This window comes from Alternaria postmessia, assembly GCF_024291825.1.
Source record: "Alternaria postmessia strain BMP 2775 chromosome Unknown scaffold_10, whole genome shotgun sequence".
Lineage (NCBI taxonomy): Eukaryota > Fungi > Ascomycota > Dothideomycetes > Pleosporales > Pleosporaceae > Alternaria > Alternaria postmessia.
The window spans coordinates 1-21,006 of NW_026260083.1; the positions used below are offsets into that span (position 1 = coordinate 1).

General features: G+C 51.4%; 8 protein-coding genes across 8 annotated transcripts; 1 reads left to right on the plus strand and 7 right to left on the minus strand.

Annotated features, from left to right (window-relative positions):
• Positions 1–1,310: 1,310 nt before the first annotated feature.
• Positions 1,311–2,222, minus strand: J4E82_002455 (uncharacterized protein; the record flags this gene model as incomplete). The annotated part of the gene is made up of 2 exons (XM_051728756.1): positions 1,311–2,170; positions 2,219–2,222. 2 exons carry the CDS (start codon positions 2,220–2,222, stop codon positions 1,311–1,313), a joined length of 864 nt encoding a protein of 287 aa, XP_051591274.1.
• Positions 2,223–5,607: 3,385 nt separating this feature from the next.
• Positions 5,608–7,811, minus strand: SRK1 (MAPK-activated protein kinase Srk1; the record flags this gene model as incomplete). The annotated part of the gene is made up of 3 exons (XM_051728757.1): positions 5,608–6,736; positions 6,789–7,033; positions 7,278–7,811. 3 exons carry the CDS (start codon positions 7,809–7,811, stop codon positions 5,608–5,610), a joined length of 1,908 nt encoding a protein of 635 aa, XP_051591275.1.
• Positions 7,812–10,006: 2,195 nt separating this feature from the next.
• On the minus strand, positions 10,007–11,170 carry J4E82_002457 (uncharacterized protein; the record flags this gene model as incomplete). The annotated part of the gene is made up of 1 exon (XM_051728758.1): positions 10,007–11,170. The coding sequence occupies one exon, from the start codon at positions 11,168–11,170 to the stop codon at positions 10,007–10,009; it is 1,164 nt and encodes a 387-aa protein (XP_051591276.1).
• A 558-nt stretch (positions 11,171–11,728) lies between these two features.
• J4E82_002458 (uncharacterized protein) lies at positions 11,729–12,877 on the minus strand (the record flags this gene model as incomplete). The annotated part of the gene is made up of 1 exon (XM_051728759.1): positions 11,729–12,877. One exon carries the CDS (start codon positions 12,875–12,877, stop codon positions 11,729–11,731), a length of 1,149 nt encoding a protein of 382 aa, XP_051591277.1.
• A 639-nt stretch (positions 12,878–13,516) lies between these two features.
• On the minus strand, positions 13,517–15,068 carry J4E82_002459 (uncharacterized protein; the record flags this gene model as incomplete). Its single annotated transcript, XM_051728760.1, has 2 exons — positions 13,517–14,698; positions 14,763–15,068. The coding sequence occupies 2 exons, from the start codon at positions 15,066–15,068 to the stop codon at positions 13,517–13,519; spliced, it is 1,488 nt and encodes a 495-aa protein (XP_051591278.1).
• Positions 15,069–15,763: 695 nt separating this feature from the next.
• J4E82_002460 (uncharacterized protein) lies at positions 15,764–16,915 on the plus strand (the record flags this gene model as incomplete). Its single annotated transcript, XM_051728761.1, has 1 exon — positions 15,764–16,915. One exon carries the CDS (start codon positions 15,764–15,766, stop codon positions 16,913–16,915), a length of 1,152 nt encoding a protein of 383 aa, XP_051591279.1.
• Positions 16,916–17,461: 546 nt separating this feature from the next.
• J4E82_002461 (uncharacterized protein) lies at positions 17,462–18,221 on the minus strand (the record flags this gene model as incomplete). The annotated part of the gene is made up of 2 exons (XM_051728762.1): positions 17,462–17,945; positions 17,998–18,221. 2 exons carry the CDS (start codon positions 18,219–18,221, stop codon positions 17,462–17,464), a joined length of 708 nt encoding a protein of 235 aa, XP_051591280.1.
• A 793-nt stretch (positions 18,222–19,014) lies between these two features.
• J4E82_002462 (uncharacterized protein) lies at positions 19,015–20,004 on the minus strand (the record flags this gene model as incomplete). Its single annotated transcript, XM_051728763.1, has 1 exon — positions 19,015–20,004. One exon carries the CDS (start codon positions 20,002–20,004, stop codon positions 19,015–19,017), a length of 990 nt encoding a protein of 329 aa, XP_051591281.1.
• Between the last annotated feature and the right edge of the window lie 1,002 nt (positions 20,005–21,006).

Sequence of the window (21,006 nt, forward strand, 5' to 3'; positions counted from 1 at the left end):
TTTTGGTTACAACGATAACTCTTTTCCACCTGATCATTCCATACGATACCTCACGGACTACCGCTTTAGTCTACCTCGCCTTAGTACGGACCGAGCCTAGAGAAGTATAGCCTAACCCCGTGTAACAAACGAGTATGACGTATTGCTTACCTGACTACCCGGGATTCATGCAGGGAGCCTTGAAAATGTATTTTACAACGCCGATTGCCCGTCCTACGTACATGGACTATGCGCAGACTTGAATCTTTACAATCAACTCTTTCTATCTTCTCCAAGTCCCTCAAGCCTCGGATTTTACGCCTAGAGAGCAGTCAGGCTCCAAGCTTTACCTCTAGTATAGCTACCTAGGTAAAGGCTTCCACAGCCCATTGATTAGCTTCACACTATCTCTCCCACCCCTCGAGGGCTTCTGCTGCTAAAAAACTACCTCTAACACTGCTACAGCCTTCTACAACCTATTAATTAACTTTACGCTATCTTTTTCACCCCCCAAGAGCTTCTCCTGCCGAAGACCACCTCTTATGATATCTGAGTGCTTCTAAGACACAAAACTGATCGTCCAAAAGCTCATCCAAGCTAGAGAGCACCGAGGACGCACATGAAACCATTTCTGCCACCTGTTTCACATGGTGTGTTTGATCAAAGACTAAAGACGTCCACGATTACATAACTCCGCCCTCTGATCCATACTATTGGACTCCAAGATAGAAACCCGGAGTAGTACAGGCTGAACCAAACATCATCCCTAGTCAGTTGCTCTTTCACTCGTTAGCAGCTTGTGGAATGGCACAAGGCCCTCAGTTCCCTGGGATCTTCGAAGGCACAACGAATATCGGCGATTTCATCGGAGGCTACAAGATTGAAGATCCCAAAACATGGCCGTCCGCCACTGTCAAGAACCTTCCTCCTCAATGGGTTGGGCAAAGCAAGCCGCCGTCCTTTGTTGTTTACGACTACGCGACGATTCAGAGGTGGATGGACAGGTCGAGCATCAAGAACAATACGGCGGAAGCGAAGGAAGCATTCACGAACTATCCATCCAATTTCAATTGGAACGGAATGTCGTATTCTGTCCCGTTGGAAGATTTGTCATCAAAACAGTTGAAAGAGTGGAAGAAGAGAAGAACATCTCGGGAGGGAATTGCACACAACACAGTATATGCATGCTGTGTATTTGTATAACTCGGATGATTTGATATAGCTGACTCCGTAGTCCGGGAAACACGCCTCATCGCAAACCCCTAAGCCTGACACGCGACATTCTCACAGCACCAACAATTCTCCTCTCATGTTCCTGATCGTAGTAATGCTTAATACTTGTGACCCTTGACCACGATCTTACCGCCCTCACACTTGAGGCTGATCTCCTCCCCAAAAGTGTAGTAACCGTGTTGATCGGCTTCCGGGACGGGCTTTGGCTGTGGTGCTGGATCTGGCTTATCATCCTCCTCCTTCTCCGGCTGAGGGGCTGGGTGTTCGGGCTGCGGCTTAGGAGGAGTGGGGTGCTCGGGCTTTGGAGGCGGGTGCTCGGGCTGCGGCTTGGGAGGAGCGGGATGCTCAGGTTGTGGCTTAGGAGGAACTGGGTGTTCGGGCTTTGGGGGTGGATGTTCCGGCTTGGGAGGAGTTGGGTGCTCTGGCTTGGGGGGTTCTGGCCTGGGGGGTTCCGGTTTGGGGGGTTCTGGCTTGGGATGCTCCGGCTTTGGAGGTGGATGCTCTGGTTTCGGAGGCTCTGGCTTGGGATGCTCAGGTTCTGGCTTGGGTGGTTCTGGCTTAGGATGCTCTGGCTTAGGATGCTCTGGCTTAGGTGGTTCTGGCTTTGGAGGTGGATGTTCTGGCTTTGGAGGAGTCGGGTGCTCCGGCTTCGGGGGTGGATGCTCTGGTTGAGGCTTAGGTGGATGGGGCTCATAGCCACCGTCATCGTTTTCATCTTTATCTTCTTCTGGTTTGACTGGAGGGTCTGGCTGTGGCTTGTTGGGCTTGTAGCTTCCGTCGTCGTGCTCGTCCTTATCTCCATGTTCTTTGCCATCCCCTATAGGTTCGGGTACATGAGGAACATCCACCTTTGGAGGGATGCAGATCTTGCTATGGTCGTACTTGTCGCGTTGCTCACAGCACCTTTGATACTCCTCAGTGGCCTTTGCGTCATCTCCACGGACGGCGATCGGCGTCGCTGCGGCAGTAAAGGCCAGAATGGCAACGACAGCAGCTTGAGTGAGACGCATGGTCAAGGTCGAGCAGTATTACGAATGATTGAGTATTTGGTGATCGAAGTTTGCTCGTGTAAACGAATGGTGGAATGCGGAGGACCGCAGTTACCGACTTTGTTGTATGATCGATATCCGCTTGGTGGCCGATGTCGAGACAGTGCAGGTTATCTCTCTCATCTTTATACTTGAACGATGCATTGTTTGAATCGTCCCTATTCCATTAATCCCTCTCTTCTTAGCTAGAGATATGCACAGTTACGTCTCAGAATATTGAATTTTGGCTTCAGGACGCCCCACGGTCTTGGAGCGCAGCCAAAACACCGTCGTGGCACTCTAAACCTTGAGATACGCATATCAGGCCCTCTTCCTAGAGCTTGAAGCTAATGATATGAAGTCATGATTTGGTGTTGGACATCGTTAGCTGGTGTAGTGAGAGAGCGAACATCGTGGTCGCTACGCAGGGAAATATTGCCCAGAGCTGCTTCATGGATCGGATTATACTCCACTGCGCTCAGAGAGGTCAGTTGCGAGAGAGATTCGAGAGTTTGCTGTGACGACTATGGCGGAAACATTCGAGTTCTCGTATAATAGCCTTGGCTGGCTCTACCCGTTGGTCAAGACAACTGCAAACATCGCGATCGCGGATGATCTGGTAGCACGGGAGGACATCTTCCAAGACGCCGTCGTGAAATCAAAAAGAAGGCTTTCTTGTACCGGATACGTCGGATGAAGATGGCGCAAACATGTGAGATGCTGAGAGGTTGGAGAGCGAAGCTCCTCAGCCGCGGACAAAGCGCCATCCGGGGTAGCGTCTTGGCGACGTGACACATCAAATTGCCGGACTGGGTCGGTACTGCTTCCCTTTCCATCGTCACGGTATTTAGACGATCACCTAGCGGTACATACTTCCAGTCCATCGGGTCGAAAGATACAACTCCAACCCACAGTACAGGCTGAGCACGAGCTACCATCTGCACATATGAAGAATGTGAAATCTGCTCTAAATTACCTGGGTAGGTCACGACTACCCACACCCGAGCGAAAGTGCAAGTAGCAACATTCGCAACAACCTTACCAAAGGGGCACTCTGGCCTCGAACCCCGCACCACATCTTGACATTGAGCGCTGGCTCAAAGTCAATAGTCGGATACTAAACCCATAGATCGCCTTGGCTGCTCACATACCTAAGAGGCTAGTGTGTTGCCAACACGGACTTTATTTCGAGCCATCCAAATTTATATACGCCCTAGCTGTAGCGGATAATTCGATTGGCTCGACCCCTAAAAGAGATTGATGTTGCATCCTTCCTATTAACGAAATGTTTGCCATGTGGTGGCGACTACTAGATTGGAGCTGAGAAGTCAAACCTTGTTACCTTCCTAGGTATCTATGGTAACAATGGATCATTTCGCTGAGCGAAACGTATCCGCGCTCAGATCTAGCCTCAGAGATGCCATCCGAGTTGGTCTATTGCAGTATCACATTGCTGTAATATTGGCAGTGTCCAGTTGCGAGGTTAGTATTTCTTTATCGAAGCTGTGGTCGGCCTAGGAAGTGAGGAGCTACTTGAGGCATACGTATTATCAAATCGAAAAACACTCTGACTGGATACAAAATTGGGTATGGCGTGGAACATCTGAATTTTCCGAGGATCCGTCTAGCGTTTGGCATAACGAACGCCAATTCGCACTAAGTTTTTGGAGTACATGCACTTGGTGCACACCGGTTGTGGGTAGATACCATGGTACTCTTCAGCCTATTGCATGTCTTCCCGGTGCCAACTTCTCTTGTATTCTGATACGACACGAATCTAGTTTCAGGCACGTACGTTGTGTCGATACTTTATGTTCAGACAAAACCCAATCGCAGAAGAGCAATCTGCTCCAACTCGAACTGATGCCTAAAACTTTGTATTGGCTGTTGATAGGGCTAGTTGACTGATCGTGTGGATTAGTGAGCCTAGAGAGGGTCGCACTTAGGCGTAGATATGCAATGATTTGACATAAACTTGAGATGTACAGCCTGAAATACCCACAGTAGGTACTTGGCAAAGACTGAGATGTACAATGACGTTCGTGCGGGGAAACTGACTTGTTACACTTGGTAGTCATGTTGTACTAAGATGCTAAGCACAAGTGCAGTTTTGAGTGTCTTCCAGTCCTACCATCAACCTGAAAGAATATGTAAGCTGAGTTCATGGACACGGAATCAAAAAGGTGCATACAGAGTAATCATCGCGCTGTTGTCAGGCTCATTCGTATTAACCAGGCTTCCCCGTGTACGGAGTTGTGTCACCTTAAAAACGCGCAAAGGAAGCTTCTTTGGTCTACATCTTTCCCTGAGCTGTATGGCAAATTACCGCTTTGGCTTCTCCCCGTTGATTTGTACAATATACAATATCAACATGGTGTCAGTGACCTCGGGTTGTAAGCGTCGTCGCTTGTAAAGATATAGGAGCACGATGAGAAAGCTGAAAGACGCGAACTGGACCTTGAAATCGACATCATCGACGAACGCTAAGCCATAATTGAACCTAGAAGCGATGCACGCGAGCATTTACGACAGCGCATTACTGCTGAGGGCGCATTCGCCGCCTGTGAAGAAGAGAATCTCGAGTTGAAGCAAACCTTGGAAAGCTTGATTTTATTAGCATGAAAAACGAGGCATTCGAAAAAAAGCTTCCGGCACAGGATAAAGTAATTCACTGAATGCAAGCAAAGCAGGATAGACAGAAGGGTTGAAGGCATGATCGAGATAAGCACAAAGCTCACATATGTGCGCTGAAAACTGCTCGATCATATGGATCCAGTTCAGGTGAACAGGGAAGTAGGTTTCTAGGCACTGGATTAAGTCAAAACATAAATAATAGGGGATGCATCGGGAGGCAGCTTGAAGAGCATGTTGGATGCAATGATGGCGATGTTCTGAAGAAGTCGAGAGGTCGTCCTGTATTGGATGTGCTCCTTGTCGGTCAAAAAATGATGATAGTCCTAGCCTTCCCAGAGTAAAGTAACGTGTGACTAATATACCCAATCATACTATATCATCACACACTAGATGTACCAATGACAATGTTGTTTTCAGAATTATCATTCATGCTATCTGGCATACACGCCATCGATCGCATGTTTCGCGTTGATTTCCCATCGCCGTGCTCAATCGAACTATGCACTCGGTCCCTCTCTTCATGTTCTAACCCATCATTCCGATGACAGGGACCGTAAAACTATGCCATGAGAGGAGAACGAACAAAGCTCGCATACATGATATAACCAAAATTCGTAGAACCGGGAACAGGAAATGAGTGATTAAAGAAACGCAAGAACGCCATCATGAAATATCTCATCCATCTCGTCACAAGGTGCGACTCTCACCAATCTTTCGCGAGTGACAATGGCTGTCATGTACCGCCAACCGTAGTTGTGTTTCTTAAGCCGCTTGGCTCAGGACCCTTCTTGTTTCGACGACCGAGTAATGTCGAGCTGTCCATGTTGAGCTCAAATGCGCCCTTGTTCCTGACTTGGCGCTTCGCTGCAGCCGCAACAGCTGGAGAGTGTTGGCCATATCCTCGCTCTTGCTGTCGTGGTGCTGATTGTTGCTGGCGGGCCTGAGCTGCGGCGGATAGTGTGGTGGTGCGCATCTTCTGCTCCATACCAGTGACATCAGCACCTTGAGACTTAGGGAGCTTCGCTGGTGGATGTTGCGATGATGGGTCGTATGGGACAGATTCAGCAGCATACTCGTCATCGTCTTCACCCTCATCGAGGGCGTTCAACGAGTTCATGGCGTTGGCGCCACGGTAACCCTGCTTGAACTGCTTCTTCCTCTTGCCCTCCTCTTCCTGTCGATGTACAGCATAACTGACATCGAATACTTCTCGGAGGTTGACGGCACCAGGAGAGCGGAAGTCCATGCGACGAGCACCCGGTGACTCCAAGTGCGAGAAGTCTGGTTGCAGACGCTCCTTTTTGGCGGCAGGTGTGGCGAGGGGTGGTGCGTCGTAGGCAGAGTAGGTTGGCTCATCGGCTTCACGTATCCATGGGTGGTTGAGGAATTGGTTGATGTCATATCGCTTTTCCGGGTCGACTGTCAGCAGATGGGAGACCAAGTCTTGCGCGGACTTAGAGATATCGTCCCACCAGGGTGAGAGGAAGGTGTACTGGCCACGAGCAACCTTCTCAGTGAGGGTTTGGATGGACTCGTCGTAGAACGGCGGGAAACCACAGAGAAGTGTGTAAAGCACACAACCCAACGCCCACATGTCGACACTCTTAGAGTAACGCTCATCCTTGACAATCTCAGGTGCAGTATAGCCGACAGTACCGCAAGGTGTCATGGTTTGCGTGTCCCAGATAACCTTGCTAAGGCCGAAGTCGGCAATCTTGATTAGGCCGATACCACCAGCGCCCTTGCCCTTGACGAACTCTCCCTCGTCAGCCTTGTCTTCATCGTCTGGTCCCCTTGGCTTTGGGTTGCGTGTGGGGATGAATGGTGTGGGATAGAACAAGAGGTTCTCAGGCTTGATGTCTCTGTGATATGACGTCAGTGAGAATGCTTGGCATCGTGACAAAAAATACGAACCGATGGACAACACCTGCTTCCTCGTGCAGGTACTGCAGAGCCTTGGCCACCTGAATGATGGTGTGACGGGAAAGGTCCTCGGAGAAGTACGTTAGACGGACGATTTGATGGAACAGTTCGCCTCCTGGGCACAGCTCGAGCACGATGTAGTAGTACTGCCGTGATTCGGAAAAGTCGATAAGTTTGACGATGTTGGGGTGGTCTAGTTGGCGCATAATCTGTACTTCCTTGAGGATGTTCGCTCTCTATAGGGCAGTTAGTGTCTGCCCTTGCAAGCCCAGTCGTGATGGGGTGGAGGATGCTCAGAGTCGAGCATCGGGGGTAAGATTATCGCACCTCGGCTGCTTTGGGCGTCTTGAAGTCCGGATGCACATGCTTGTCCTACACCGGCCTCGCGTTGGTAACGTCCAAAAACACCCGACTGTTCAACGTGATGGGGAAAACAACAAGGGAATGTGCAGGGAAGGGCAGGGATTGGGTAGTACTAACCTGCTGTGAGTTCATCTCGAACTTACGGACGACCTTGATGGCCACTTCATCCCATTGACCGGTCGTGTCTCGTGCGCGATATACGTTGCTGAAGGCGCCGTCGCCCATCTTTTCGAGCAGCGTCCATCGCTCAAGTCCGGGATATCTAGGCAACTTGCCCTTGGCCTCGCGCTCCTCGGCGACAATGCGCTCGAGTACTGATGGGTCGACGCCTGCGTTCTTGGCAGCGGCCTGCTTCTTCTGGTCCTTGGCAGCTGCGTGCGCAGCGGCATCACCTGCTTGGGCGGCAATATTGCGGTTATCTCCAGCGCCAGCGCCGACGGAGAAGTCGCCATGGGGAGCAGCATGGTTCTGAAGCGGCTTGTGGTCCATTACGGGCTCTGAGATGCCATGATGTACTGGGTCCGGGTGCTGATTGTACCGTTGATGTTGAGACTGAGCGTGCACATTGGAGACATTGGTCGTGGGCTCCGCGTTCTGGCGGGCCTGCTTTCCATGTCGCAGGAAGTTCTTAAAATTCTGTATCGCGGCCATGTTTAGTGTCTGGTTGGGGGGGTAGAAAGTTGAATTACAAAGCCGCTGTCAGTAGCGGGGTCGAAGAGGCTGCGATGGTGCAAAGTAGAGGAAACAAACGGGTGCAGCCGTTTCTTGTGGCAGAGAATAGACCAGCGGTAGTGCGACAGAAATGCTCGTGCAGTGAGGGGGGAATTCAAGGAAGAGACTTGGTTGGAAAGAAGGTCATGCATGGACGAGGAGGAGTGAAGCCGGAACAAGAGAGGAGCGACGTTGCGTCATTGGTGCACGGACTTCATGACGATGCAGGCTACATCATCGCCAAACAAGCTGCACCACGCGCACACGAAATGATAGGCGTGGCGCCTCGAGAAGCTTCTAGCATTTGCAGTGTAGAGGAAGAAATATATCGTACCTCGATTACTGGGAGGCCCATCTTCTTGGTGCGTCCGCCTCGTGGAGAGGTGTTTTTGGACTGCATGTAGAGATTGGGATCTCGATGGTAGCCCTGGAGTGCTTCGTTCGTGCCCTACCGCCTGGTGGAGGTATGACGCTCGTATTGCGATTCCGCGTCCCGTCTGGGAGAGAGATCTTACGGCTTCCGCTAGCTTGGGCAAGGGTTTGATTCGAGGGTGAAAGGGAGCACCGTTCCTGGAGCCTGACCTGCTCAGCGGAAGGATCCGATCTCGATGATGGCTGGGGGCGGCGTGTGAGTCGTGATATGGCAAGACAGGCGCGCGATGGGGACGGGCAAGTGCGGCGGTATGATGTAGTAGCAAGAGGAGGAAGAGGAAGAAGCCTATGTACCCTTTGAAAGCGTTTTGCGCAAAGTCATGTTATTTGTCTTTTGCTTGGACAAGGCGACTGCGCTACCTCCGCGCGAATACTCTTCAGCAATAGTGGCACACGCTGACGCCCGCGGAATCTCCGGCAGCCTCCTCCCAGTTCCCAGTAGACTCGCAGAGTCGAGCCTGGCACCATCTAGAGGCTGAGAGGCTCGCTAGGGACGCTACCGCCGACGCCACGCTGCATGCAAACCTCATTACGACCTTGGAAGAGGGTCCCCAGACGGCCTGAAAAGCGCCCAATGACCGCATATAAGACCAAGGCAGCACCCATGATGCTTTGTGGGTAGCAACTATGGCAATCTCCCATGCATGCGTCCTCCCAGCGCCCGCAATTCTAATTTATCCCTCTGAGCAGTGCAACGGCCTAGCAACCTGCAGGGTCCAATTAGCGCAGCGGATCCGTTACGTCACCGTCTAGTGGGGAACGTTCATTGAAGACGTCAATCTTCGCCCTCTTGACATTCTGGGCTGAAACATATCCGCCGCTTACGGCGTCTTCGCATATTGGCCATGACCCATTTGCAGATCGCATTGGGCAGGCCACGAGACCTCTTACATAGGATACATCCAGTACGTCGCTTTAGTGTCGGTCCAATGCCACGGCCTCGCGCATGAAATTCGGACCGTCCATCTATCATTGCGCGTGCTTTCTGCGTGATATGCAGGGTTGCGAGCGGAGCCGACATGGACATTCGGCAGCAAAGTCCCCGTCAGAATTTGGGCTGCAATGAATCTGATCTAGCAACCAAGAGACCCTTTCCCACACCATCCTCGTGGCAATCATCTGGACCCTCGATGACATGACTAACCCGGCGGTTCCGTCAACGAGAACCGCCGCTCTAGGCTCATATTCCTCGAAGCCTAGAACAGCAAATATACTGGGTTGAAATATAACTCAACAAGCCATGTTTGTTCAGTCAAGTAGGTGCTGAGAACAATCCTACGCGTTCAATATCACTAGCGAGCCGATAGCCGTACGAAGCCAGGGAGCGGCTCGGAAGGGACAACATGCCGCACTTAGCAGCAGCTTCCACTCAACATTAATAGAGTTCATGCAACATCTATTGAACCAAACTTTTCGACACGTGAGTCAACCCGCATAGCAAGACAACTTGCGAATACAAAATTGGGGGATATAGTGCTCGTTACTAGAGCGATGTTAGATGACGCTAGAGGTTTTCAGCACATTTTCAAAAAAGAAAAAAATCTTACGGTTCTACAAGTCGTCCTAGTGGCTACCTGCTCAATCCATTGTTTACAGTAGTTCTCACTTGAATACTCTTTTGAGTAGTAAAGAATGAACACATTAGGCATACAGAAATCGTAAGTCTAACATCAATTACCTATCGGCGACTACTATTGCTACTACTATAGTGCTTCACACCTCTCACACGCACAGTCAAACCCCCACGTCTTCTTTAACCTCAACAGTCTCTTACCACGACTCAGCTTCCTCTCCTCCCCGCTAAGATATGTAATGCACAGTTCCTCTCCTTTCCCGATGTCTCTCCCAGCTTTGAAATACCATGTCTTGCCATTCCTATTCTTCTCAATGTTCGGCCCGCACGAATGGTTGAAGTAGCTTGCCGCGGGCCAGCAACCGTATCCGAAGAACTCTGAGCCGTCATCTTCCAGGGAGCGAATACCGAAGGAGTTGTGCGAGTCGCGGGACGAGAGCGTGATTAGCGTCTCTGCCGTTACAAGTGGTAGGAGCGGTAGGGGAAGGATCGCAAGCAGATGTAAGTAGGTTCTTATAAACGCGCCGAGATCGTCGGAGCTGTGGTAAGGAGTCTTGTCGTCTGCGAGTGCCTCCAGGCGTTCCCATTGCTCGGGATGAAGGTATCGCCATACCAGGCCACTCACACAAAAGCTCATCACATCAGGTGTAATGTTAGCTTGTAGTGCTTTAGACACAGCCTTCTTGTGCTGCTTTGTGATTGGAGCCACATCCTCCTTGTCCGGTATAGCTTGTTCGCTTACCCGTGCGGCCCGTATCAGCGCCGCCTGCGCAGCAACATTCCCCCAAGCCTGCTGAATCTCCTTGACCTTTGGTCGTGGTAGGTCGGCGTCCACCATGTCGCTATCCTCCTTGCTTCGCTTTTTTACTAAAGCCTCGACAGCCGTCCACGCTTGAACACCAATCTCGCCGTTCTCTTCTCGCCATTTGTCCTGGCATGCCTTTGAGCAGAACGCGAACCCCACCGTCTTGTCTCGTATATCCAGATCCCGCCCGTATTCGTATCCGAAACACTGTCCACATACTTCGCGTCGATATTCGCGGAGGAGGACGTTGAGGGTCAAATCTTCTGAGCGCCACACAAGTGTGCCCTCTGGGATGTCTTGACTAGCGAAAACGGCGCGGCCGGCGGTCGGTGTGTGTCGGACTTGGAAGAGAGAGGATATCGGTGCGCCCGCTGGCAGATCCTTGGGTGTATCGGGCGGATGTATCGAAGAGGCTGATGAAGGGCGTGAGACACTGAAGACCGAGTCACTGGCTACAGGGACAGACGAGTCGCTTTCGGGGGCGTCCATTGCAGCGGTATCGATGAATTAGTAGCACACACACACACAAGCGGACTGGCGGGTGAATAAATCGGCGCTCCGTTCAGGAGTCAAAAAGCAATCGTATCCCGCGGAGTATGCGGTGAACAACTATGCCCCTCGGTGTCTAGCAAAGGGCCAGGCAATGGATGGCAAACTGTCGCGTGGATTGTGGGTCAATTTCGTATGTCACGTATACTTATGCCAGAGTTGAATGATCGGAGGAATGCCATTGTGGGTATAGGTACGTGGGTTGTGGGTACGTTATCGTGACTGTTGATCGACAGAAGGCGAGAGATTTTGTGACGGTTGTGCCTGGCCAGACTTCAGACTAGACTGTACAGGGGCGCCGTGCTTAGCGCACGATAAGCGAGGCCTCGCTGTGGTCGTGATCTGGAACTTCTCGGAACAGAACTCACCACTTTCGGAAGACATCTGGACACTAGATCAATCACAAAGCTCAATCGAGAGCACTTCCTCTTTTGGATCAGCCCGTGCGCAAGCGTCGTGATGATTTACTTTGTTTATTTGCGACTCGCAACCATATTCTCAGACCCCAAAGTCTTTGCTAATCTCCCTCCCCACAGCCTTCAAGTTCTCGACAATCCACAACTGTGCGTTGCTGAAGACCAACACAGCGCCTGGCAGGAAGGCAAAGTTGTTTGTCTCAACACCAACCCAGATCTTTCCAATTAGCGTTCCCAGGGGATTCCAAATGTGTATGCCGTCACCACATCCAGCCCAAACATTACCCTCCGTATCTGTGTGCAAACCATCAGGAAACCCGTTGTCTGAGTAAGCGAATGTGCGTCTTCCAGTCAGCCTCTTTCCGTCTTCCGTAATATCGAAAGCGTATAGTGTTGCTGGCCGCGTAAGGTTTTTGTCAAACTCCACAGCGCCGGTGTCAGAAACGTATAGCGTCTTATAGTCAGGGCTGAACTCAAGGCCGTTGGGTTGAGTGAATCCATCTGCCACAGCAGCAATTTCACCAGTCCCGGGAGAGAAGCGGTAAACATGCTTGGGGATGGTCGGTGCAGGTCGGAAGTGTTGGATGTAGCCATAGTCCGCGTCTGTGAACCAAATGTCGCCTGTCACAGGATGTTGACGTGCGTCGTTGGGTGAGCTAAAATTCCGACCAAGGTAGTTGTTCAGGATCTTTTCAGACTCGCCTGTGACGGGGTCTACGGATACCAGACCTGCTGGGTTGACTAGATCACCTTGGTCACAGTACAAGACGCGTGATGGGGTCGAGCTGTTGGTCTGGGTACCAGGTGGATAGTAGGACGTTGCACCATTAGCTTCCGCAAGAGCTGAGTACCGTGTTGAGCTGATAGAATAGTTGTTTGCCAGGTCGATTATCGTAACGTTGATGGGGTTGTTCAAGTCGCCGGCCCAGTTGCTTGTGACGTAAAGCTTCTTTGCATCCCTATTGTAAACACCGGCCTCGTGGAAAGCTTGCCAATCGAGATTGTGAAGTTGTCGCGCTGTTGCATTCTCTCCGACCACAGACACGAAGCTTTCATCGTATGCGAGAAGGTTGATGACACTGGGGTTGGAGGCATTGGTAGTGACTAGGGTATTCAGGTACAACGGGTCCGTCGCAAAGGATACCAGGTCCACGGGGATGATGCTCGACATAATATTCGTAACGATGGTGACGATTATTGTTTTCCAAATCACCGTCACCTGGGCTTCCATCTCTTGTTATAGTTTTGTCGCCGATCGTCGCGCCAAATAGCACTCGGTTCTTGTCAATTACGCTGGCGCGTCATCTAGCCGCCAAGTAGCCGATCCATGGATACAAGCCATATGCCTAAGTAACGGTAATGAGGTCGGACGTTGTTTAGCTTGGCTATAAGCTTGGCTTGGTTGCTTGACTCGGAGCAAAGTGTAGGTTGCCGCGGCGTTTGCCCCGGTAACTGCTGGTCGGCAATATGGTTCTCCTCCGAACGATCGCTAGCATAAGGCTTCTTATACTATTACCGATGCTTGTTGCTCCTGCATCACTGATAGGTGCTTTTGCAAGGCTGAACACCCAATGTTGAAGTCAGTCCCTAGTATTTTTGATGGATTTTCGTCAGGCGCATGACGATGACATCATTATCACCGCGGTTACACCGTTAGCTTAGTCAAACTTTTACCTCCTGTTTAATGTAGATTTGTCTGTATCTGACCCAAGCGCATAAGCTGGCTGCGGATTGTTAATTGGTCCCTGCATTTCCATTGTTGATAAGCCATATTCTCCGATCAGATTGCCTGTTCTAATATTCAGATACTTATCCATTAACTGTGGTTCACTCGCTCAGCGCGCTGCTGTAATAGCGTATACAGAGATATTCATGCTTGTTTCATTACGTCGCCAATAGCGTCAGCTCCCTTTCCACCACCTCTTAGCTCCTTGTTCGTTGCCTGAATCAATACTCTCCGGTAGCTTGTTAGAGACGGCGTCCCGTCATCGGTAACTTCAAGTATCAGATGAAGCAGTTGACCTTGAGCAACCGGCTTTCTGCTCATCAGCTCTACCGCGCACTTCTCAGGCGGTGGAAGCGTAATCTCGACCTTTCTGCCCTCGTCGTCTAGCTTCTTGATTCCGAGTTCCGCAACTTCGGCATCAACCCACCATTGCGTAGCTGTGGGTTCACGATAATGCCACCATTTGAACGTGAGCTTTCTGCCATCAGGATCGTAAGTAGCAGAGGCGTCAAGAAGGACGGTTGATCCGGCCTCTGCAGTGATCTGCGCAGGTGCCAAGCCTTTGAAACCACTGATATTGATGACTGGGTGATGGTTCGCTTTTGCAAAGTCAGACTCCATGCTCCATTTGATACGCGCAGCAAAGTCATTCTGAAACGCATCGCGCCAGCGCCAGATAGTCGCATGATTCGATGTGTAGGTCTTATCACCGACTTTGACTCTGTCCACCACATCACTGTAGTGGTTGCTGTTCAGTCCCTCGGCGCTGACATCAGTCCGTCCATAGCGACCTCCCCAAGATCCGTAGTTCGGGCAATCCGGTACACCTAAACCGTTTTGGATGAGGTAGAGAAACGTCGGTGTGTCGCCTTCCGGAATGAAAAGATAGTCAGGGTACGCGCTTCCAAGTGGCCCAATCTGGATGTTATCCTTGATCCAACTCTTTTCCATTTTGGAGAAGTCCGGCCCACCCTCATCGAAGCCGTAGTACTTGTCGCCGGAGATACCAGTCCATGCAGCCATACCATACTGGTTCCAGCCGTGGATGGAAGCGATGTAGAAGACGTCAGGGAAGTTGTTGCGAATCCACGCGCCCGTGTCATCTTGGTCGGAGATGGCGTAAACACGTAGACGTGAGAGCAGGCGCTTGGAGTCCTCAGGCTCGAAATCGTCGTCTACTTTGAGCAATGCCGAGGCGAGTGTGTTTGTTCCGCCCCAGCAAAGGATCCACAGCGGCTGTGTGGAGGGTGCGATGATCCGATCGTACAACAACTGACCACCTGGAGACAGTGGGATGTCTGTGCCAACAGCAGACATGCCGTAGGTCTACACACTATCAGCGCCATTCGCAAGTGACACGTTGCATGTTGTTTAGCAAATGGAAGCATACCTCGGCGCCCTTGCGGATCAACCCACGCATATGGTCTGCGGTTGGGTATTGCCATTCCGGGTGTACGTGCTTATTCAGGTTGTCAACAACGTCGGCATATGCGTCGATGATTTTTTCCATGTCTTGCGGGCACACTCTGTTCTTCATCCAGGTGCTTGTACAAGCTACAAGGCCCTGTGTATCGAACTCATTGGAGTACAGAAGGTATCGACATAGCGATTCGGCATCATCCGGTTCATTAGAGATGTCGGATAAGATGAACACGCGGGGCTTTTGCGCGTATGTCTGGAGTCTCTCGGTAGCCATATTGGATGATCTAGTTTCGGGCGATAAGGAGGGCAAGGTCGACTACGAATATAATGGAAGACAAGCTTCTGTCTTCATGCTGTTGAGCTGTTGTGGTCCTTCGATGTTAGACAAAAAGCAACCGAAGTTGTACCACGACGTCTCACAAAGGTGGGGCGTTGAGCAGCGGATGCGGTGTCCTTAGGCAGCCCCTTCCGTCTGGAGTAAAGCCGGCTATACTTTCCACCCGTCCTTCTCCGCCTCAGGTTGCCCCTCACCATCTTCTGAATGGACTTGGTGGCAGTCGCCTCACCATCCGCCTCGGACTCTTCACAACAAGATGCGAAATAGCCGTTGCCACGCATTCTTAGTGTAGTGCGGCTCAGTCGTCTGCGCCACAACTAGGCTGCATTAAATCGTAGCTCAGCCTTGCATGCTATGACGTCCTTCAATCTACCTGCCCCGCTTCAACACCACCAGCCACGATCAAAGGACAGCAATGTAATTCAGGATTCAGGCGCCCAGTCACCCAAGGCACGACCATACATTTGTGCCGCTAATCCGTCCGCCAAGAATGAACGATCATAACCCTTTGACGTATAGCATCCGGTAGGAGGTAGGCTGTGTTCCTTGCTGCTTCCTTGATATCTAGCGCACGTACTACGCCCATATCGTTACTGCTCACAGAGATATCAATCCTAACACCGTATTCCGACATGTCAATCCATAACAAGATCCAGCAGGCAGCCCATCAAAATGAGCAACTCCTCCGCGGGCTAGAGGAAACCGACGCTGCACCCTCACAGCTCAAGCAGCAGAACGCATACATTGCTGACCTCGACTCGCAAATCAACAACACCAGAAAGCGTGTCAACGACCTAAAAAAGAAGACTGCTAGTGAGCTAAAGGATCACGAAAAGTACCGCGACTCAACTTTCCGCCGTTTTGCACACAAGGCCAGCGGCAAGAAGGAGAAGTTTGCCGAGAAGGCAGCAAAGGAAGAGAAAGAGTACTTTGATGCGATCCAGGAGCAGAAGAGTGCCGAAGACGAACTAGCCTACGTCAAGCAACTACGTGACGAAGCTGAGATACGCAAAAACGAAATTACATCGCAATCTAACCGTCACGATACCCTACAAGCCGAACTCGATGCGCTTTACAACTCAATCTTCGCCGGCCATACGCCCGAATTCCCCGATGAAGACCGCAAAGAAGAGGCTTGCAACGCCGCATCTGCCCAAGTCCAGAGCTTGAACCAACGCCTCGAGCGCGAGCGTCACATCCTTTTCCTCCTCGGACAAACCGTCGTCAAGCTCTCGGCGGCGCGTGAATATCTCGACGGCGCGTACGGCATGAGTCAATACGATATGTTTGGTGGCGGAACAATGGCCAGTATGCAGAAGCGCAATTATCTCGAGCGCGCAGAGAGCGCTATACAACAGGTGCGCATGCTACAACAGCAGGTCAAACAAGTCGCGCCCGAAATACCCGGGCTGGGTCAACTCAACATTGCAATGGGCAGTATCTGGAGTGATGTAGTTTTTGACAACATCTTCACGGATATGCAGATGCACGATCAGGTCAAGCAGTCTATTGTACAGGTTGACCGTGCAGGCAACAAATGCAGCGATATCATTAGGCAGCGCGAAGCGCAGGAGAAGAGTCTGCAGAGGGAAGTGGACCAGGCAAAAGCCAAATTGCAGCACTCGAGATTAGAGCTACAGCAAGCGCGCGAAGAGGCGTTCAGGAGGGTACTTGGTGGTGCGCAAGCAAACGCCGCTATGGGAGGTTTCATGTCTTCGGGTGATGAGGCCCCTCCGCCTGAGTATACTGCGCCGGCCGGCCCGCCACCTGGGTACTCGGCTTGAGCAGCATGTCGTGCATGTACTTGTTGATACGGGGGATGGCGGAGCCTTCATTCGGGCCGGATACCCTGGTACTATGCTTAGTATGCTATAGGGGCTCGGCATAACTTCAGTTCTCGTACAGTAGATAGAGGATCCTTATATGATTGCACATGAAGCTCGTAACGATATGCGTACCTCGGTAGTTTCGTAGTATAATCAAAGACGTGAAAACATGTATTTACGGCTCAGAAGCTGAAGCGAAGCACTGGCAAGAGCTTTACGTCTAGCATTCTATAATTGCGGAATCTCGTATTCGAGAGGATCTTTCCGTAGGGGGTTCGACGGGTCTATCGCAGAGACGCCGCAGGCATACAATGTCACTTGAGTTGTGATGCACGACAGGACATGGTACCTGACCACCATTGTGAAATTGGCCGCTGGGTCTTCTGATGAGATAACTCTTCAAGAACATTCGATGACATGGGAGAATGCATGAATTGATAAAGTACTATATGAGATGCTCCTATATACACTCCATAATTATGTTGTTGATTACACTTGACTACTCTAAATGAAAGCATCAGTGAGGTAGGATTCGAAGTTGCTGTCCCGGAAGGATGGTGTCGCGTCACCAAAGTCTGTGTTCTCAATCGCACTCTTCGCCGCGGCAGGCATGCTATCCCACGCAATCACCGGCTGCTCTCCACCCTTTGTGGTTGTAGAAATAAGCTGGTGGTTGACAGGGAAAATGGACCTGTAACCAATGAGGGGACGAGTACCGTCAAGGTTCGGCTTAGTAACCTTTTGGTAGTCACCATGAGCAGAGATGGCGACGCCGCGGATAGTGGCGGTGGTGGATTGAGCTGACAGCCATACCACAATGTTCTCCCAATCGTGGCGGTGGCCGAGACCAGGGCCAGGGCTGTCTTTGGGCATGTACCACGAGTACATGATGGCGTAGGCGCCGTTGTGAGCGCCGGCACGGGCGTAGACTTGGCCGGGGCTAGAGCTGCACATTCCTGAGGGGTCGCCAGAGGTGGCCAGGCCGCCGCTGTCGTGAACTGTTAGCCTACAGTTGTATAGATGCGTGTACGAGAACTTACCCAGTGTCACCTGCGGCATTGACAGCAGGGAAAGGAACGCAGCCATTCTCGACCTTTAGGAAGGGTTTGTACTTCAGCATGAGCTGGCCTACGATACCAGAGGGGACAGTTTCGGGGAAGCCAACAACAGCATCATGATTGATGACAGCACGGCTTTGGAGATTGACAGGTGACGCGAGGACGACACTCGCGGCTGCGAGGAGCTGAAGGGCGAAGTTGAGCATCTTGATCTTGACTGTAAAGTGAACGAGCGTAGAAGCGAATGTCAAGGTAACTGTCTAGCGAGTGACGAACGTCCTTGAGCCGGTAATGAGTTGGCTTGTTCTTCGTGATATGTCGGGTACAATGGGTTTTATAGGAAGTGATTCGAGTTGTCTTCGGCTCTTTCCGGTGTCTTGCTCAGCGAGTAATCGTGTTTTCCCCTCTATATCTCCCGAGGTCTCAATGAGGAAGTTCACGATGAGACTAACGCAAAGGCGAAGTGCTGAGGACCGTGGACAGCGCGTGTGCAGCGCACATGCCCTAATATACTAGTAACGATTGGCCGTTCGTTACGCTACCTTGGATACGTAGCAATGTTGCCGACGTTGTCACTGGGGTACCTGCAGCACACCGGCGTCCGGCACGGGACGACTCAAGACGTGCATGTCTACGCTCGGAGGAAACATCTGCGGACGGTAACGCAAGATGTCGATCGAACAGATTGAGGGCCAGGATGGTGCTTTGCTGGCGAATAGGAAAAAATCGCGTGGTTGATCGTGACCGAACAATTGGTCCGTGGCCGAGGCTAAGCCGAGACCATATCAGGCAGGTGCAGGGGAGGTGAACATAACGTGTGGGAGCAAGTAGAAACAAAACAAGAAATGCATCAGGTTTATGGTAGCAGACACGGAGATGGTGACGCGTTGGCATGGGCTGGTTGGAGCATTAAACATACCTACAGTCACTGGAGGACACAATGCATGATGGCGGTTATCGAACGGAAAAATGGGTGATCATATTCCGCGATGCAGTCAATCATCCGAACTGTCTCCAGACAGTATTCCGCTGATCTTTTGGTGGTGTGTCGGGGCCTGGCATTAGCTCACGGAGCATGTCGTTAATGTCCAGACCTCGCTCCTGACAATCATGCCACTGTCTTGGGTATCCCAGACTGACCTCTTCAAAGCGCGTATCGTCTATCCAGTCTGTTCTCCTGATGTGCAGATGGCCAGAGACGACGATTTTCGCGTTGTATTTGTTGTGCCAGTCTTCCGTCTTCTTGGTGCCGCACCACAGTGAGAAGCGTGGGACTCTGAAGAGTTTCACCAGGTCTTCCCGGAGCGGCCAGTGGCCTGCTATTATCAGTGGGATATCTGGATGCGCTGCGACGGCAGCCGCGAGCTTCTTCTCTGTCTTGTCGAGGAGAGCGTTACACCATTCGATACGCGACGAGTAGGGATCCGGATGCAGCAGGTGCTCGTCGGTCGCTTCTATGTCTTCCTCCCTCGCCCAGTCGAGAGCATCTTCTAGCTTCACATTACTGGGTCGGAAGGAGTAATCATACAAGGTGAAGATGGGTGCAATGAGACATGGGCCTCCCTCGCCCTCCCACAAAGTGTATCCATCCTCAGGTGTGAGAATGCCATACTCGCGCGCAATGGCGACGCACTCCATGTATTTCGCCTCGCCTCTCGCGCCGTGGTCTTTCTCCGAGGGAAGCGTATATAGCTCGTGGTTCCCTGGCACCCAGAAGACCTGGCGAAAGCATTCCTTGACCTTGGTGAAGGCTATGCGGCAATGCTCTGCGGACTCGCCGACATCGCCGCAGAGTATCAGGTCATCGTGCGGGTGCGGGAGGAGCTTCTCGAGAGCTTCGCGGTTGCCTTTGAAAGAGAGGTGTATATCGCTGATACCCCAGAGACGGCTCGCTGGAGGTGTTTCGGCGCATGGCGGGGAGCTAGGTGGGGTACGCGTCGCGTCTGAGGCTGCGGCGGCGGCATCCGCAGCGGCGAGGAGAGGGTCCATTGTGGCGGGCGACGACGGTTGACCACACGTTAGCGGCAGCGCGTGGTGAATTTTATATGTTTATGGCGCCTCCCAGAAAGCGACGTGTCGTAAAAGAAACTACATCATAGTCCGCTTCAAATCGCGTCCGCCGTTTCCATAGGCTATTATTATCGATTCGCACAGACCAGTAAGCTGTCAATCCTGATGACAGGACAGGCCTGCTGCATCCGCTCATCTATCTATCAAACATTAGTCGTTTGCTCAAGCCACGTACATTCGACATATAGATGCCAGCTGCGCGGCCTCTGGACACCGGATCCCCGCTGCCTACCGGCTCACACCGCAAACATCAGGCGATAGACATTTGTTCGAGCTTCACTGCTGACGTGGATGAATCCCACCAATTATCATTCCAAGAATTGCATCAACACTTGACAGTAAACGAATTTCCTGCTCCACAGGTGTTCCAATTGGAAAGAAACGCGTACGGTTTGTTCCAAGACAGACACATGAGATACTATGAGTTGGATCTGTCTGTAATAGCCTCTGAATCGGGGATTCTTGGTCGTGCCCAACGTCGACATAGTATGTCTCACAATCACGAAGCTCTTTCCGAAACGATAGCTCGTCTTCGTATCATGGCGAAACACTGGGACCTGGCTCCTGAGAGCACAGCCATCTCCTTCGAGATGTTCCAGAATGGGCCATGTATGATTTTCTGTACATGAACAAGAGTCAGTCTAGCAGTCATCCTCACGCGCGAAGAACTTAAGCGTGTCTCCGCTGCTATGGTAGTAGATCAGATTAGATCAAGGCGCTATACTTTCCCTTAGCAGATCTGAAGTATCCCGGATCAGGAGGGCAGAACTGAATTGGAGCTTTACGTAGAATTAGCGGATTGATGAGAGACGCCATCATCTTGGTGACTGAGAATATAAGATTTCATCGGGAAGTGGAGGAAAGCGTGGAAGGTTGTTATGATGAGGCCATTGATGATAGTATCAGTACTTTCGGAGCTAA